Source organism: Rissa tridactyla, chromosome 1 (assembly GCF_028500815.1).
Source record: "Rissa tridactyla isolate bRisTri1 chromosome 1, bRisTri1.patW.cur.20221130, whole genome shotgun sequence".
Taxonomy (NCBI): domain Eukaryota; kingdom Metazoa; phylum Chordata; class Aves; order Charadriiformes; family Laridae; genus Rissa; species Rissa tridactyla.
This window is the reverse complement of record NC_071466.1, coordinates 47,731,172-47,749,861: the sequence shown is the minus strand read 5'-3', so window position 1 is coordinate 47,749,861 and position 18,690 is coordinate 47,731,172. Positions and strand designations below refer to the sequence as shown.

General features: G+C 42.2%; 1 protein-coding gene across 7 annotated transcripts in view; it reads left to right on the top strand.

The window, feature by feature from the left end:
- Nucleotides 1-18,690, top strand: part of KLF12 (KLF transcription factor 12) — a 255,540-nt gene that overhangs the window by 183,379 nt on the left and 53,471 nt on the right. For 6 of the 7 annotated variants that reach the window (XM_054188506.1, XM_054188503.1, XM_054188500.1 and 3 more), the window contains one exon: nucleotides 3,028-3,087. The exons of the other annotated variant lie outside the window; for it this stretch is intronic. In XM_054188506.1, the coding sequence (XP_054044481.1) occupies nucleotides 3,028-3,087 (60 nt within the window). The remainder of the gene's footprint in view (nucleotides 1-3,027; nucleotides 3,088-18,690) is intronic. 7 annotated transcript variants of the gene reach the window in all.

Sequence of the window (18,690 nt, the reverse complement as noted above, 5' to 3'; positions counted from 1 at the left end):
ATAATGACTGAAATCTCAGTCATGAAAGTTTCAAAAGCAGAATAACAGGATAATGTTGTATAATAAATTCCTTGCTGAAAATTATTTACTCAGATGAACAGGTTGATTCCCTTTGCACTCAATATTTCCACTTCTGAACTCCTTGCTGTCTCTATCACCACATCATTTCTGAGATTCTTAGCCACTACTAAGGCACAGTCAAAATAAAGTGGTTTTCCTCTTGCTTGAGAGGAGCTACCAAGTACTTGCAGTTCTGTAACAGGTACATCCTTGTCAATATACTGTATGGCACAGAGGAACCGCTATCCCCATGTGCTGGCAACATGCGTGAAATACTGCAGGTACCCAGAACCAAGGAGAACCATAACAGCACAGGCACTTGAGACAAGGTGCGGATTGCTTTGGGGGTGTCTGGTGGAGGTGGTGTGAGGTTTTAAAACGGGTGATGGGCTCCAGCAGTGTTTCAGAGCACCTACACAAGGCATCAACGCCCCCATTACATAGTCAGCACAGAGGTAAATGCTCTGAAGTTCAACGGGCAGAGGAACCAGCTTCTTAGAGCTGGCTGCTTACCTGCTAGGTACATGGCTATGAGTCATCTCTGCTCTCTTTTGATCTTGGGCTTCTGACCTGTAGTTGTTCATTAAAATACAGTCTGGGGACAAAAAAAAAAAAAAAAAAAAGAAAAAAAGCCTACGTTCCCAACTTCTCATTGTGGAAAATAAGAGATCAAGTACTTTGTTCTGAGCTTACCTATTCCTCCCTGTTTTAAATCCCAGAGCATGTTATTCTCTTCCTACCAGCCTTCACTCTGTTTAAAAAGGTGACGCCCAGCAGCAGCAGTGGTGCAGCCACCCATGTCTGGCATAAAAACCTAGTGGTTAGAGCACTGACTCAGGAAGCCATATACCTACATTTGCCAATTCTGGAACACAAGGATAGGATGCAGAAGATACCCAGGAATGGTCCTACAACATCCTTTTCTTTTTCCTCCTTCACTTTGTATTTTGGATTGGGAAGTGACAATTACGGATTACAGTTCTTTTTTGTGCTGAATCCATGTTGTCAGGTGTGATTTAGCCATTTTCATAGCACAGGTAAGGTTCAAGCCCCAGAGGCAAGGGTTGGGCAATTCTCCCCACGGTTTCTGGATCAGAGCAGAGGCTGAGTGTGAGGCCACAGCCATTTGGCTTTCAGGTGAAACGTAGGAGAACAAACTAAGTTTTAGGTGTCTGTGAGATTGGTTAGGGGATGCCTGGCTGTCTTTTTGCTTCAGTGCCTGGATACTGTAGGTTCTAACCAGAGTTTTAGTTGTCTGCTACATTTCCCACTGACAAAAATTCAGCATGCAACCACTTATCATCCTCACCAATTGTATTTTTGCCTGCCCTATTTCTTAGTTGTTAAAAAGGGACCTTTATGAATAGAAGTGTACAAAACATAGAGTCATAACTTCTTGGTAATGTATTGCTGTTTGTGTCAGCTTTAGGAATAAATATTTTTCCAATAAGACACAGATGATTATAATTTAATTGACATGGGAGAGAATGTTCAATGTTACGGTTTCCAGTTGCCATTTTTCCAGTGCATATTGATTTCACTTGAGGGCTAATGAGGTAGGGGAGATTTTGTCCCAGTGCCCTTTGATTAGGTACTGACACAACTGTGAAATAAAATCTGTACCTAGTGATAGCACGGGACAGGTACCTGAGATATGTTTCTGAAGAAGGAAGAGACTCTACGTGGAGAGTGGAAACAGATTGTGGGAAAAAGCAGTATCTGGTTGTGACACAGCTAATAACTTAGATTTTGAAAATTCTTTACATCATTTTGTCATCTTGATAGCAGATTTCTGTCTATCAGAAATTCAACATTTAACAAACGGCAAAATCAAGGAAACAGTAAAGACAACCAATATTTACTGTACACTTGAAGCAAGGAACTGTGAGAGTTTCGAAAGATGCAGTGCAAAATCTTGGGAGAAAATACATTATTTGTAGGTTTCCGAGGGCCGATGGAAAGTGCAATTATATAAATGAAGAGAAGTTGCTTTGAAATTTTCCTTTTCACTTTCAACAATAACTATGCCAGCCTGGCCATTTTAATTGAGCATTATAAAGGATCCAAAATGTTTCCAGTGCAAATGCACTCAACGGCTGGTGTGCTAGAACATTTTTATGATTCATGTTATTATTCTAATATTTTTGCTAGTTTCTTGGGCGTTGGCCTCAGATTAATTTCATGGTACATTTGAGGTCTAAACCACAGAGAGAAAGACTGAAGGGGGTTATTCATGCACTTGGCTTTCTACAGGTTTTTCTTTTTTATTTTTTTCCTAACATGGTGGGACTGTTTCCAAAAGCCAGCTGTATGATGCTTCTTGTTTGAGCACATGCAGTAGATCAGAATTTGTCAGTGAAAAGGAGCATTCCACGTAGTCCAAATCCCAACATAGGAGCTTATACCGCTATGATGTCGTATATTTGTGTTATTCAATATTCCAAGTAATATTCCTAGCAGATTAGCTATTTTCCCTGGAGTCTCAGTTTAAGTAAAAAGCATTAAAGGGTAGGTTTTTCAGTGATGTGTTGGGAATAATATTACTTAAGCAGCAGAATTCTGGGAGCAGACATTTCTTCCAGCCTCTCTTTCCTCTTTGTGCAATGTCTGCCTACTCTAGATTCTCATTAATGGTTTCCTTTTGGTCACTGATTATTTTTTAATAAGAAAATATGATCCACCATCATCCAGAATTACCACTAAGTGACACCTGGTCCCTTAAGCTTTGATTCTGCTCCCATGCAAATTAATGGCAGAGCTCCTAATCACTTGCTTAGCATTAGTCGGGACCTCTACAGAGCAATTTCAGTTTAAGAAGGAGTTTTAAGCAAATGGGAAAATCCTAAAGTCCCTTCCACACTGAGGCTATGTGCTTACTTTGCAGTAAGTGTTCCTCAAGCTTGTCTAAGTCCCCTGCAATTGTTTGGGGTAACTTAAAATTCCTAATTGTCTGTGTTCAATTTCCAGAGAGAGCATGTGGGGCTGTGCCAGGTCAGCTGTTAACCCTTTTCGTTTTTTCAACTCCAGGTATGAAGCATTTTATTGTGTATTATATAATGTTCTGTTTTATTGACAAAGTCTAGTAGCAGTGCTTTTCAGCTTTCTTTCCCTCTTTATGTCATGGCTGGGGGATATGCGGGGCTGGGCAAGGTCCAGAATTGATTTTTGCTATTGTTTTTTATATTTTGGGGCTGGGAGGGTGGTGGTGTGCATCATGGCAAAACTGCAATAATTTTTTTTTTTTCCCAATCCCAATGACTAAAATACAAGAACAGAAAAAAAATATCCTGTGTGATGTTTGATAATGCAGCTTAAAATGTTCAAAATAGTCTACTGAAATTGAGTAACAAAATTAATGTGAATCAACATAGCTCATGTTATAATGGGTCATTGCCAGTTGCCATGAAACAGTCAACAAGCTAAGCTGTAAAATGTCAGAAGAGGTCTTTGCAAACGCCTCCTTACTTTTTTTTTCAAGGAGGCTAAAATTGTAAAACCTTACTGTGTAATGCACCCAGTAGATGCCCTGCTTTAGAGTGCAGAGTTTACATACAAATTCAGTGGGGGGAGCGACTGGGAGGTTTCAGCGAGCATTGTGGTGCCATAAGGTGCCTTGGGTTCACCTCACTTGCTCAGTGATGTTGTATGACAGAAAGGATGTACCAATGATGATAGGGTCCCTGGTTTTGTTGGATTCGTTGCTGTTGTTTTATTGTGTTTTAAAATAGTGTGCAATGAAATGTCCACTCTCAGTGTGCTTTCTTGCTTGTTTGTCCTCCCCCCGCTTCTTTTGTTTGTTTTGTGGGCCCCTAAAAAGGTTCCTTTGGAGTCATGTTCATTGTGTGACAAGTGTAAACCCATCAACTCACTGCTTTATCGGCTCTTAGTAATCCTTGGGCCCTCCATCTGTGGAGTACAGAAGGAAAAACAACTTCACACATTCAGTATAAACAAATAAGTTGAAGAATAAATCTAATTCTTCACATTTATAAGTAGAGCTAAGCTTCATAATAAAATTAAGAAGACAGCATGTTTAAGAGCAATTACACTTTCAAATTGCTAATGAGTAGTCAAATACAGAAATCATTCCTCAAATCTACTCCTGTCTCCAATTTGCAGTTAATTGCATTACAACTGTTGTATTTATATTAAAAATTTGCAGGATCTTATTACTCAAACATTTTCGAAGTAGCAATAGCAGAAGCAACTTCTCTGTTAAAGCCAATACAAATCTTTTAAGGTTTCCTTGGTTACGAAATTGTGATGATAATGTTTGGTTTTTTTAAATCCTTAGAATTTTCTTTGATCTGATCAAAATTATCACTGCAACTTCAGAAATTATTCTGAAGAGCCTACTAGTCTCCCAAAATGCTGTGTTTCTGAAATAAATTTATATTTCAGATACACTTTGGAATGCAGGGTCCTTTAGCCAAAATTAGCACTAACATTCTATATAATCACTAACTATATTAGCTTATGTTCTACAGGAAACATTTTCAAGGAGGCGGCTTATGTTGTCAATTTTTTGCTTTTCTTTTAATGTTGTCAATATTTTGCTCAAAGAATGGCTCATGAATTTACATGTAGAGTTTATGCATACCGTAACAATAAATATGAGATACTACTAATGAGGCCCCCTGAACAACATGCGTGGTTAGATGCAGATGACGGTGGCATAAATCATCTGATGTACCAATTCTAAACCACTGCAAGTTTGTTAGCTCTGACTGGAATGAGAGGAGGCTGAAATGTAATGTTTTGGTGAGGCAAATAGCTGCTAATAAAAACAGAAACGTGGAAGAGAGATATAGGGTCTTCTATGTCTTTTTAAAATAAAAGACCAAATTGTTCAAGAAAGTCACATCTGTCAAACCTCGTTTAGGCCACGTGGACCTGTCTGGAGAGTGAAAGGTGGAAATTAGGCCGATGAGATGAATATTTAAGTCAGTGTATCATTTGAAAGTATGAATTCTTATGCTGCACTTAAAACTGCTTACACTGCTAGGGGTGTTCATCACAGCTGGTCTTGCTTCTGGGAGTACGGTGCTATTGCAATTTTAGGAACAGTAACTGCTTGTCAAAAGTGAAGTCTACTACTATTAAATACTGCTATGTGAGTGTATATATTTCATTTGAATGAAATTTCATGGACGCCCAGTTGTTTGATTATGTTTTTAAATTCTTTATTACTAAAGTTATCTTCTTCCACCAAACTTCAAGAAAGTTACTCTTCCATAAAATTGCACTCAAAGTTACAGTATTTTAGTTACGAAACTACAGAAAAATTCTTAGATATTTGATTTTTTTTGTGGTGGTAGGGGAAGAAACACTTTTTGTAGGCTTCTTTCCCCCTTTTTTTTAATTGGCCTCATGAAATCGCCTGAAGGCTGTAAGTTTTACTCAAAACCGATCCCATACAAATGTTCTGCACCTGCTGACCTCCATGGATGGCCACAGGCTGGGACTGTTGCTACAGTTCATACATGTCTAACTGTTCTTTTCCTGTAAAAAGCTGAGCATTTTGTCCATACTGCCTCCCCTGATCCAGAAGTGGCCCAATCCACCATTTCACCGGTGACAAAGTGATGCTGTGCGGGTTTCAGATGTTGGTGGGCACAATGTGCGTCTTCGTCCTTGCTGTCTCGCAAACAGTGCTGCTTTTGCTCTTGTATAATTTACCCCTGTTCTTCTTTTTAACACCTCATTCCACAGGCTCAGCCAGATGGGAGATGTTTGGCAGCTGGAGGACCCAGATGCCAAATACTGGAATATAGCTTTCCTGCATTGGCATGTGGGTTCATGGCTGGCTTCTTGGCTTGCACCTCTGCTAGCTTCTTGGCTAGCTGTCTAGCTGGCAGCTGTAGCACTGCCTCTGGGGCGATGTTAGGGTCAAGCTGCTATGGAGTTGGATGACTTTCCTGATCTGAATTACCCTGCCGGCCACCATTTTCACCTTAGTTTGCTTTGACTCTTTAGTGTTCAAAGACGAACGTTTGCATTGTTCTGTTTTATTCCTGCCGTTTGTAAGACTAACTCGAAGCAGTAGTTCTCATTTGTCACCAGTTCAAAAAGAAAATAAGCATTGCAGAGTACACTGTTTCACTTGTTAGGATTCCCATTCAGTCAGTAGGAATGTAAGGCCCAAGTCTGTGTTTGCAATTCATCTCCAGAACTAAATTGTAACTACAGAGCACAGGCTTTAAAAAAATATATATTTCTTATGTCTACACTTTGATTGCTTTCAGCCGTGAGTGAATCTAGCTTCTGTTAAACAGGAAGAAAATACACATTTAGGAGACAGTCTGGATCATTTTAAAGAAAAAGGATAAACAATAATGAAGATGATAATAAATAGGACATTACTGGTAATAATTAAGAGTGCTGCCAGAAGAAAATGCTTGATCTTCTCTTTGCCTGATTTGGAATGTCCTCATTACATACTTTAGTTTTACCTCAGGTTTTTGTTTGTTTGGTTGTTTTTTTTATAAATGAGGTAATGAAAAATTAATGCATCTAGGATAGCCAAAGCATTTGAAGTTATTCCCAAATCTACGCCTTTTCCTCTGTGCAGCTCAGTGCATAAACATTACTTTCAGTGGGAAAAACTGCAAAATCAGGAGGTCACTAAGACTCCAAATACTTCCAGTAAAGTAGAGATTAGTCATACCTGCTATGAAATTTTCATTTCCTCACTCAGCTGTAGCGAGAGTATGTTGCGCTACACTGGAGGCAGTGATATCTCTATTACATACTTGCAAAACTTTTTTAACACTTGAGCAAATAGCACTTGTACCTCACTTGGACACAAAACTGTATGTTAAACCTGTATGGTAACCTGCATGTTAAGGTTAAGCTTTGGTGGGTGATCGGACCTCTGAGGAAAAGCACCTGAATTCCACCTGAATCACTGGAGAGAGTTGCATGTCTTGGGAGCACGCAAAAAGGAGACCCTGCCCGTCTAGTTTAGGTGTTGTATACCCCCCTTCGCTGACTGCCTAGGGAACATAAGTGCTTCCATAGGAATACAGCCCGGTTACGTTAGATAAGTTGTTACGGACTATATAGGGAACCAGTAGGAACTAAAAGCATCTGTTTCACTCCGAGGTAGTCTGCGTAGCCCTTTCTGGATGATAATGGAGCAGGGATGATTCTTTTGAAACACAAGCTGGCAGCAGCAACAGCAATATTCCTACCTTTTGCAGGAGAGCTTTGTTAACCAGCTTGTCACTGAAGTAGGAGACCTGAGTTTTAGGTTGTCAGGACAAGGATCGCAGAGGTGTTTCAGTCATTAGGATCCTTGGCACAGGCCTAATTACATGAGATGCCTGGGGAGCAGTGGAGTCTCTCATCTTCCTTCTTGCTGAATATGGGCCATTGTATAGAAAGGAGCATAGAAGTCACAGGATGGGAAGAAGAGTGGGTATGAAGAGCCTGAATACTACTGAGCATGGACAGGACTGGGACTGTAGGCTCCATTCCCTAGAGCAACATTAGGCCGCAAGCAGCTATGGATACTGAAATAGAGCTTTCACTATTCCCCTCTTGGAGCCGCGCGTCCAGATTTCTAGTATGGAGCCAGGATCCCTTTTTCTACCCAGTCTTTCAGCCTCATGATTCTCGCATTCCTGGTGTCAGGGTAGCCTTGCTTCCGTGGATGCCCATGCAGGAGACCCCAAGTCCTTATAGCTGGTTTATTCCTGGGATGGGGGAGATGCTGAATCAACCCTTCTGTCTAAGAAGGACCTACAACCAAAGTCCCTCCTTCCCTGGGCAAATTACTTAACCATAAGGCTGCAATACAACAAGTTGCCAGTGACACCACTGTCAAAACTCTGCCTGCCTTTTGTGAGCTTCTTCACAAGACAGAATATTCACAAGACAGAAGCTTGTGAGCTTCACAAGGCAGGCAAAGTTCAGGACATTGCTCTGCCCATAGGTGGAAAATGGGCACCTGCCAGAAAGAGCATCTGTGAATGTATTCCCTGTGGTGGTAGGTGTCCAAAGAAGCTCCAGCATAACAGTGAAGGACCTCGTGAATTCAGGGACATGCTGGGTAAGACTGTTCATGGAACAGTGGGTGGGAATTCAGTCATGGACCTAGGAAGGTTTTCGGGCGCCTGCCTCCCAAATTAGGGTTTCAGCATGCCAGTTTCCACGCGTCTTCGCATATTCACTTTCCAAACTGTATTTTCTCTGTTTAAATGAGCAAGCTTTGAGTGCTTTTTAATGTAGTAGAATTAAAGATGTTATTCCATTATCTACAGTATTCCTTTTCCCTATTTACCTGTTTCTGCCCTTTCTGCCCTTTTGCCTATCAAAGGATGGATCTGGCTGTCCTTAGGTTTTGCATCTCAGCCATAATTTCTGCCCCATTGAAGAGGTTCTTGTCACTTTCTGAATCGCAATGGCTTTGGAAATCATATAGAAGGAAGAGCATATTATCTTCTTTTTTAAAAAAAGAAAAAAAAAAGCAGCTATGATTGTTGTCCCTTATGCATTCTTTTCAAGCAGAGAAAAAATGTGTGCTGTTAAAAAAGAAAAACAAACAACTGCAAAGATGTTTTTCCCTTCCCTTGCACCTCCAGTACATTCTGTAACCCAGTTACTGTAATTGTTTTTAATTTTTTTTTAAACATGCATACTGTCAAGAGGTTGTGGTAAAACAAGTGTAAGTATTTCTCCTAAGTCCAATGTGACCGCAAGGGATGAAAAAAGATGACAGAGCAAACAGAAAATCCCGTGTTTTGTTTATCAACATCTTTTTTTTTCTGCCTAATGGCAGATACTTGGAGAGAGAATCTGTTTACTTCAATGAAAGACTAGTTTAGGGTTTGCTGATTCCCAAGGCAAAAAGAAGGCATAGTTTCCAACTTGCAAGCTATTCAGTGTGTGTGATAAGCTAAAGTCATTTGTGGATTTGTATGTTGCATTTTGACGTGATTAAATGTTTTAAGTCTATTGATTTCATGCTGGGGATTAATGATGCCGAATGAAAGAGCATCAAAGAATACAACGTGTTTACATGGCTGATTAAAATACCTTAAAAAAGATCCAGAGTACCTGTTATTGGATGGGAATGAGATAAAAGCAGCATAGGACCAATCATGCGTTCTGCATTGAAAGGAAAATGAATTAACTTCTTTAGGCACAGAAAGAAGAAGAGTGAAGATTTGATAAGGATTGACTGTACCTTTCTGAATGCTTAACACTTGTGTTTGACTTGTTATTTTGGAAGAGGGGATTAAAGAGGTTTCATTATCAATTGCTGCAGATCTGTTTTACTGAATCAATCAAAGCATGATGCTTAGCTGCTTGGGATTAATGAGACGATCTTTTAACTGGGGAACTTGTTGGTGATGGCATGTTAATAAAGGACAAGACCCAGAGATAGTCAGTACAACTGTGGACGTGAGATACACTAAAGATGGTGTTTGCTGCTTTGAATTTGCATAATACTTTTAGATCTGTTTGTCATAGCATATTAACTCAAAAAAAAAAATTCATTATCTTAAAATTTTCATAGTACTAATTGGTTTGTATCTGCTCTCTGCAAATGTTCCTCATGGCTGCCTAGATTCATGGGTCATATCTAGATTTGCAGTTAGGTGTCACATTCTGTTTACCTAGATGATAGTAGATGAAGATGGAAAAGACCTATTTGCTCATTAAATCCATCCTGTTGTAAGCATGATACGGGCTCTTCCAATAGTATTAAACTGTTAGTACCCCCGACGTTAGCCGGAATGCCAGGGAGAGAATTTATTTGTGCTGTATCTGTGGAGAAGGATGCCTTAATGATCAAGTTAGCATGTGAAATACTTGGTGCACATGAAACACTCCCTGCTGCGCTAGGGAGAAGTTTAAATGTGGATTCTAATACAGCTGAGTAAATATCTGACGAGACCAGCCTGTGCACACATTCATTTTTTTCTCGGCTGACGCTCTGATCTGGATTAGCATATGTGAGATGAATTCAGCAGTCTGATACAAACTACAACTCGTTAGTCTCAGAACGGGTTGAATGATATATCCTGGGTTTTTTTTTTTTTTTGGGGGGGGGGGGGGGGGGGGGTGTTTGACAATGTGAGGTTATTTTTTTTTTCCCCCACTTCCACTGCTTGATACAAGACCTGAAGCCCTTAGTTACAGAGCAAAGTGCCTGAGCAGTAACCAAGCTTGTGCAAACCCAAGAGAAGAGTAATGACTGTTCCTCGCAAGCTTCCTGCCTCGGTGCAGGTGCAGGAATCAGAAGTGCCTGAATAATTCATAAGGTGCAAATTAGCCCCAGCTTGCTCCCACTGCTCGAATTTTGCTTCTGCTTACCTACCTAGTTGCTGGAAAGAACAGAAATAAAGGAAGCTTGGGAAACTAGGGAGGGCAAGGCAAAAAGTGTTGCAGTTTAAAGGCCAGAGTCACAGAGACTGCCGAATGCCGGGTGTGTTTGAAGGCTTGGTGCTTATTGAGGAATTGGACTGTACATTGATTATTCATGAAGTGTTTTCTCAGGAAGAAGTAAGCTCTGGGGACCCATTCCATTGCTCTTGGAGAGGGAAAAAAACTTCCTTTTAAGAATTAGGTCTTTCCCGCTTTTATTGTTATTGTTTCTAAAAATTATTAGTTAAAAAAAACCTCTCTCAAAAGCTCATTTAAAGCTTGTTAACCTACTTGAGAGAGTATGCATTTGCGGTGTTGCTGAACTCACGGGTCCAGAGGAATTTGATGAGAAATTTTGGATGTTAAGATGGTTACTGCTTGAAATAAATGTGGATTCCAAGAGCTTGTATGAAACTAGTTATATCTGGAAATGCAGTCTGCAATTAGCTTTTATTTTTATCATTTAAAAGGCAGCGTTCCTATGTTTTAAATACTCTTAGTGATGGTTACCTTTTCTGTTGGGGTACGAAGCTGCGTTTCTGCCCAGAAGAATGAAATGAGAGGTGAGTGGTGCTTAATCCTTCTGCTGCGCAACGTCGCGGCTCACCCAAATATCAAGCAAAAAGGTTTTGTGGAGCACGGTTGTTATGGGAGAGGGGAATTCCCGACACGGATCTTTGAATGGTTCGCGTGTCACCGTGCAGTAGAGAGAGGAGCCGGTCTGGAAAAGGCAGCTTGTTTCTGCCACCCACCTGAATATCATTTTGACATCTCTCACGTGGGAGATGGAAACATCCGACATCCCCAGCAGGAGCAGGAACAAGGTAGTTAGTTCTCCCTGTCGGCAGGTGTTCATATGGAGAAAAACTCTCCTAATATTTTTGCTGTGCTGAATATGAAAAGAGAAGAATGGCAAGAAAAAAAGCTTCTCTTTTAGTGATTTGGGGGGTTTTTTGTTGTTGTTTTGCGGGGGGGGGGGTTGACGTATACCCCTTCTTTCTCCATTCCCTTCCACCCGACCCCCTCTTGGCCCTGGCGCGCAGCGGCGCGGTCACGTTGCCATCATCTGTTTTTGTATTTCCCTCATTTGGGTGGCTGGAATAGGAGCTGGCTCTCATTTCTAGCTGATTCTGTCATTTCCGCTAGGCCCCAGCTTGGGCAGGCGCCAAGACCAACAGGTGATCCTTGGAGCTGCAAAACAGCAGGAAGGAGGCTCTGCATGTAGGAGACAGTGCACCAGAGGGGCTGCCTGGCCCCGCTCCATCTTTCTGTATAATTAACGTCCCCCACCCCAACCCGCCCCCCTCCTCCCCCCCATACCGAGCAGAAAATCTGTGCAGAACAGCTCAGCTGCAGCAGCCGTCGGTAGGGAAAATGTGAATAAAGAGTCCAGGAAGAATATCAGCTGTACGAGCGCGGGGGTGCGCTCTGTCTTAGAGAGAAACCATGGTTGGTCCTTCGTAGGAACAGGGGCAAAATTGTATTAGCTGCTGAAAAGCAATATGCGCTCTGTCAGCCGTTGGGGGAAAATAAGCATTTCAATAAATTTCAGTGCTATGCTACAGGCTTTATTTGTATAGGAACTAGTGTGGAATGAGGTGATAATTCAGTTAAGCTTTTCTCTACAAGAAGTAACTCGCAAAGGCACATGGAAATTATTTGGGCTCTGGTCAGGAAGGGCCACCTCGAGCTGTAGAGCTGGGGGCAGCCGGTGCAGGAGCCGTGCAGGCTCTGCAACCTCTGGGTGTCTCCGCCACGGAGGCAGGACTGTGCGAGGCTTCGCAGGGGTAATTTTTAGAACACATGAAAAATTTCCAGGAATCCTCAAGACAGCCGCAAAGAATTTTTTTTTTTCAGAGGAAACTCCTTAAGGTTTGGTTTTGGGTTTTTTTTAAATGAAAACAAAGTTATATTTAGGAGATGACAGTGGCTTAACAAAACCAGTTTCAAGACATATCTCCAAGGCTTAGGTTAACCCCGTGGCATGTACCATAACGTGACATAATGTGTCCCTGGAAACCCTAACTACATGTTTGTATTTGTGAGGCAGGCTGATGTTTTGAGATAGTCACTTGGTAGCCTTAATCCTCTGCAAAGTAGATGATATCTCAAATTCTTTCTGCTCGGTATACATGGAAGCCAAATTGCTTCTCCTACCTGTGGAGTCAGTGCTAGTAGTTGGAAAGCTGAAGGTTGTATATAGACAAAGTATTAATTGGCTGTATGCACTTCTGTAGGGAGCGGGGCTTTCTCTCGATGCACCACAGCACATCTCCGCAGCAAGGCTAGGCTGCTGGGAGAAATGAATTGGGAAGCCTTGATCAGCTCCGCTGGTCGAAATGAGATATTGCAGCAGAGCTGCACAACAGCCAGCAGTCGCCCTGCCTGACCGTTCCTGCTATACGCAAACCAGAAACACAAACGGTAATGAGAGTAAACTCAGTTATGAAACAGCAACATATTTAGTAATGCTTCTAGCAGCTAGCCGTCTGCAATCCTTTTAACTAAGCCGACAATCGAGGATTTCATTTCTCTGTGCGTTGTTCTGCAGTTTGTCAGCCCTCTGAAGGGGGAGGAAGCACCCTGGCAGGGACACATGGCATCGCAAGGGTACATCATGTGTGTGGAAACCTAAAGGCAATCCAAGACCTGAACTGCAGCAGATTGTTGTGAATACACACTTTACTTCCCTTGGACGTGTCACCCCATGCTAAATGGTGCACCGATGGACACTAGCATCTCCATTTTTTTTCCCTTGTCCCCTTTCCTTTCTGCTGGTTTACTGCCTTTGCCCCCTTCCAAAACCTCTGGGATATGAGGCTATTAGCAGGGACTGAGGTGTGTTTCCATCAAAACATTCTGAATTTTTCTCTTCTGTCCTCTTTATCTTGTGAGACCATACTAATCCCTTGCAGTGGGTCCTGGACAAACCTGAATAGTCCCTCTGGCAGGCTGTGCTGTCCGTCTTGCTCCCCCTTGGGTTACGGGGCTAGTGGCAATGATTTCTTTCTCAGATGCTCGCCACTAGTTCCAGGACCTCTATAAGCCCCTGCCCAGGCATGGCAGGATGAAGCGTAAGCCTTTATCTGTAGGGTTGTTCAGGGTGAGCCCAGTGACTCCGTTTCATCCGGAGGCAGCAGTACCAGTTGGGGAGGCTGGAGAGCAAGCAGGAATACTTCCCACCTGTGTGGGCTCAGTGCAGCCCAGTCTGGGCAAAAACCCTCCGAAGAGCACTGCAGGCAGGAGAAAAGCATCCTTCGGCGGCCCCCGGAAAGTCAAGTTTTCCAGTGTATTTGGCAGGCAGCCTGGAGCAGATCCATTCCTTATGCCAGCCCTGTGGAGCACCACCCCTCACGGTTCTCCCTCCTGCCGCACCACATACCTTACTATTATTAATAGTCCGGAGGCGCCAACAGCGTGCTTTGTTCTGGACGGTAGGCAGTTGCCCAATGAGCAGGGAACTGTGTGGCAATTGTTTTTGTGCTGGTAGATAGGTTTGTTAATGAGCACTCTAGTTTTTCCTGGTCTGGTTTTTTTTTAATGCACCTTCCTCTCTTCTGCCTCCCCCCTCGGCTGTCCCCAATGCACTCAGCAGGTAAAGGATGCTGTAATCATAGAGTGGTTTGGGTTGGAAGGGACCTTATGGATCATTTAGTTCCAGCCCCCCTGCCATGGGCAGGGACACCTCCCACTAGACCAGGTTGCTCAAAGCCCCATCCAACATGGCCTTGAACACTTCCAGGGATGGGGCATCCACAACTTTCCTGGGCAACCTGTTCCAGTGCCTCACCACCCTCACAGTAAAGATTTTCTTCTTAATATCTAGTCTAAATCCCCCCTCTTTCAGTTTAAAGCCGTTATCCCTTGTCCTGTCACTCCACTCCCTGATAAAGAGTCCCTCCCCATCCTTCCTGTAGGCCCCCTTTAGGTACTGGAAGGCTGCTATAAGGTCTCCCCGGAGCCTCCTCTTCTCCATCCCTCCGGCAGAGGAGAGGAAAATGCTGTCAAGACGCGGAGGTGTGTGGGAGCAGCAGGCTCACACGGCATCGTAACACCAAGTGGGCTGCGTGGTTCCCCGAACACTGAGCCCTAAAAATCTAATGAAGAGTGAGCAAGAGAAACAAGTCGGTTGCGAGTTCCTCTGTCTTGCACTGCGAGTGTGCAGAGTCCCATGGTATGGTTTGTTGGTGCATGAGGTAGCGTGTAGGAAAGTGAGCTGCTCCTGTGCATTTGGCCTGGGGCATCTTGGCCCGAAGTCACGGACTTTATCATGCCATCACTGTGAAATCAGTGAAAGCTTCAAAAGCTTTGGCTGCTGTTTGTTGAACCGTAAATCCTTAATAGTCATATTTACTTTGGAACCGACAACACTTTCAAATAGATCTGCTTTCCGGCTGCAAAACCTAAGTGAAAAAAGATGCAGATTAGCATGTGAGCAAATGGCACTTCTAGAAAAAACAGTGGATTTGGAAAGCGTGCTAACAAAATGTCCAGTCACGGGGATTCCTCTGAACTCAGTGTGCAATAAGAAGAATAGGCAGCATGCACTGAACCTCATGTCCCCCAGATTAGTAACTGTTTAATGTTATTCCTGTAACCCATATACTTCCTCTTGTTACACCACCCTCCTCCTGTTTTTCCACCCTGTGTAGTTCTACTGTTTCACTGAGTATTAGCTCACTGCGGCGCATAGTTTGTCTTTTTAACTACTTTGTGAAGTACCTAGTGCTCTTTTGGGTGTTGTAGAAGTAATAATAATAATAATAATTCGCCAGGTGTACTGTGTCAAGTTGTTCTTGTATTGTTTGTTACGCAAACACCAAGTCAGAATGACTGCTGAATGCTGATAACTCACCTGTAAGGTAAACCTCTAACACAGGAAGGGAAATGCTATGGTTTATTTATGAATACACTCAGAAACAATGTCTGCCTTCCAGTATACCGGTGCTTTTTTAGGATAGCGCATTTTACTTGGATGCAGCATCGCCAAAGGTCAATAATAATCAGGGCTAAATTGCTTACAACGCAAAGGTAATGAAACGCTCTCATTATACTGGTCATCATTTTCATTGTTAATTCAATGTTGTTTAACTTTTCACGGGTTTCTCTGGTACGAGTGTGGCAGTGAGACAGCCAGGCTGAGCCATCTGCTGCTGGTGCCTGAAAGGTACAAAAAGGCACCGCAAAGAAAATTGATGGACTGCAGTTGACCGTATTAGGGAGAGACCTTACTTGAACCAACAGTAACTGGAGGGAAGTGTAAACTGGCTTTAATTCTCTAGAAGACCTCTGAATATTAAGGATGTACGCAGCAGTTGGGAGGGTGCATTCAGAGTCCGGTCGTGTTCGGGATAACATCCCCTCTGCTTTCTCGTTGTCATTGTGGTTGTTTGCAGCCGAGGGGAATTCTCTGGCTTTTGGACTTAATGTTCGATATGTAATTGGGTGGAGAATTAATGTAAACTTAAAATAATTCAGTTTCACAGTCATTATACTCCTTAGCTTTAAATTATTTAGCTTTGTGTCTACAGTATCTCCCAAAAGCCTTGCCATTACCGATCATCTGACTCTCTTTATTAGCTTATATTTTTCCCTAAAAGCAAGGCCTCATGTACAGTGTAATTATCCAGCAGCGCCGATTAACTGCATAATTCTCTTTTCTGTAAAACTGCTGTGTAAATTACTTTTCATTTCACAAAAATGACTCGTCAGGCAATTTTGTGGAGGGGTTTTTGTTGTTTTGGGTTTTTTTAGGTTTCCCTTTCCCAGCCACACTCTCCATCACTGTGTCATGGTAATATCGTTAAATACTGTTGTGTATGATCTTGGTGCAAGCACTAAACCCTACAATGATTTCAATGGAGAAAATTAAAGTGGTTTCCATGGTATTGTTACTTCTGCCACCAGACATGATGAGCAAAAGTTGCTAAGATATCCTGCTCTTAGAGTAGGGATGTTTTTAGAGAAAATTGTCTCAACAATGAGATCGAGGAAACTTGTTCGGTTGAGCAAGCTGATGAAATCTGCGCCACTTCTCAACCTTTCAGACTGCCAGTTGCTGCTTCCAGTATGATTCAGTCACCTCTGCAGCGTATGTGTCCTATTCTTTTTTGCTGTTGTCCCCTCCCCATTTACCTTGGCAATGGCTCCTCACCCTTCCTCCACTGAGACCAAGAAGCCCGCCCACCACCTTCCCGTGCCCTTAGCTATTTCTTCGTGCTCCCTACACCTGCTTCCTGGGCTAGATGATACTGAGAAGATGGCATGTCCTTGTGGGACTATAAAATACTCTTGAATAGGAAATGGAACTGTGCTCATCAGCTTGTCATCTGGATTCGGCCTGTACAAAACAACGGACAATGTACAGAGAAGAGCCCTGCTTTGCTGGACTGGCAGATAGCCTGGATGTTGCAAGCTGAACCTTTCTGTTCTGATGAGCATGACTCCTTGGGTCTGCCATTTTTAAAGCTGTCATTTGTTGCACGTCATGTATTGTTAAAGGCCCCAAGCAAAGTGGAGTTTGGAGGTCATCCTAGTCCCATATGGGAGTCCTTCACTAAAGCTGGCGTTTGGTTTCAAAAGGGCATGTTTCAGTAATGTGTGCGTAGAAACAACTGACCAAAGTCTAAAATCCTTCCTACTGGGTCAGTCCAAGTGGACCCAGTAACCTGGCTAGTGTTTACCAAAAGAGCCGAAAAACGGGGTTGCTATGTAGTGATTCTTCCTCTGGAATACCTACGTCCCCTCCCTCTGTCCATCTTCTGCTTTATAGCTTCAATAAATCAGTAGTTTATACACCTTCAGCCTCTGAGGCTATTTCTTGCCCTTGATGTTTAATATCCATATATGGCCCTGCTCTTTGTGAACTTGTCTAACCCTCCTTTGAGCCCATTTGTTCTCCTGGCCTCTGCAGCATGCAGTGGTAATGAGTTCCAAGTATGTGTTATGTGAAAAAAAAAAAAAAGTTCTTTTCTCTGTTCAGTTTAAGCCTCCAGTTCTTAGAAAAAAATAGTGAATAATCACTTCCTATCGTTACATTCTTGGCTGTGCAGAGCTCTGCTATCTCCCCTCTGTTATCTCACAAATTTGGCATTCCCAGGGTAACGTGGTTGTGGGGCAAGTGTCAAAGATGTGGCTGAAATAATTTTCACGGGGAGTGTTTTCACACTGCTTTCTTCTTGAGACCAGATTAATCCTAGATCTGCCATCGTTTGAGTCTGTTACTAAGAGTAGGATAAATTAAAGAAACATCCTTCCTGTGAACTGGTGTATCACTCTTTACATTCAGAACATCACTACAAATCATTTCTTGTGGCACAGATAGTTGCAAAGTGTAAAACTGCTGAAATGCCAGTCATTTAGCTGCTCTCACCATTTGCTTCTAGTGAGTTGGTAGCTTGTTCAACCCTCTGTTTTTTTAAGTATGACAAAATGACGCTTGTTGCTCTTCTGCTTCTTGAGCTATTGGCATATCCCCGAAGAGCTCCTTATTTCTGCAGTGCCAGGAAGAGCTAGGATTACTGTACCAATTGTTCTAATTATGTCCAAATTTCTCTCTCTAGCTTGTATTTCTGGAACTAATTTGTTGTCTTTTCACATTGTGTTATGTCTTTTTTGTGTTTAATCCCATGCACCTGCACTTTTAGACTATATGTCCTTTCACTAATGTTCTGCGTGCTGCTGTGAGTTACAGCAATGAGCAGATGGAGTCAGACAAATAAGTATCTTTCACAATTAAAAAAAGTTGATTTAATGTGTCTAAAAAGGCAAATGTGTATTTTGTATTATGTATTTTCCTGAGTTTCAGACTTTAACCACTTGTGTTAAAAATGATCCTGATACAGCTCTTTCCCTGGTAGTTCTAGTCTCAGTGACCTTATCGATGCGTATTTTTGTTGACACATGGCTTGGCAAATAAAGGCTGGAATAGTAAATGGACTATCCTCTTTGATGTGTTTCATAACTGTTTTCCATCAGGCATTTGCAATACTGTTTTAAATGTTTAATTATACTCAAAGTCATTAGAAATCATATTATTAATCATAAAATTACATATGTCTGACTTTGAAGGGAGAGAAGTAACAACTTCAATACACTCCTCCCCCTGTCCCCAATTCCACTGCAACATTGTGACTGATAATATTTTCTCCTATTAATTAGTTTTATTATCATGGCGTAGAGATCACTGCCTTCAAATCTCCATAGGCCTTCGACTAGAGTGGTTGTCGATACTGAGGACAGAGTTTTGTGGGACAT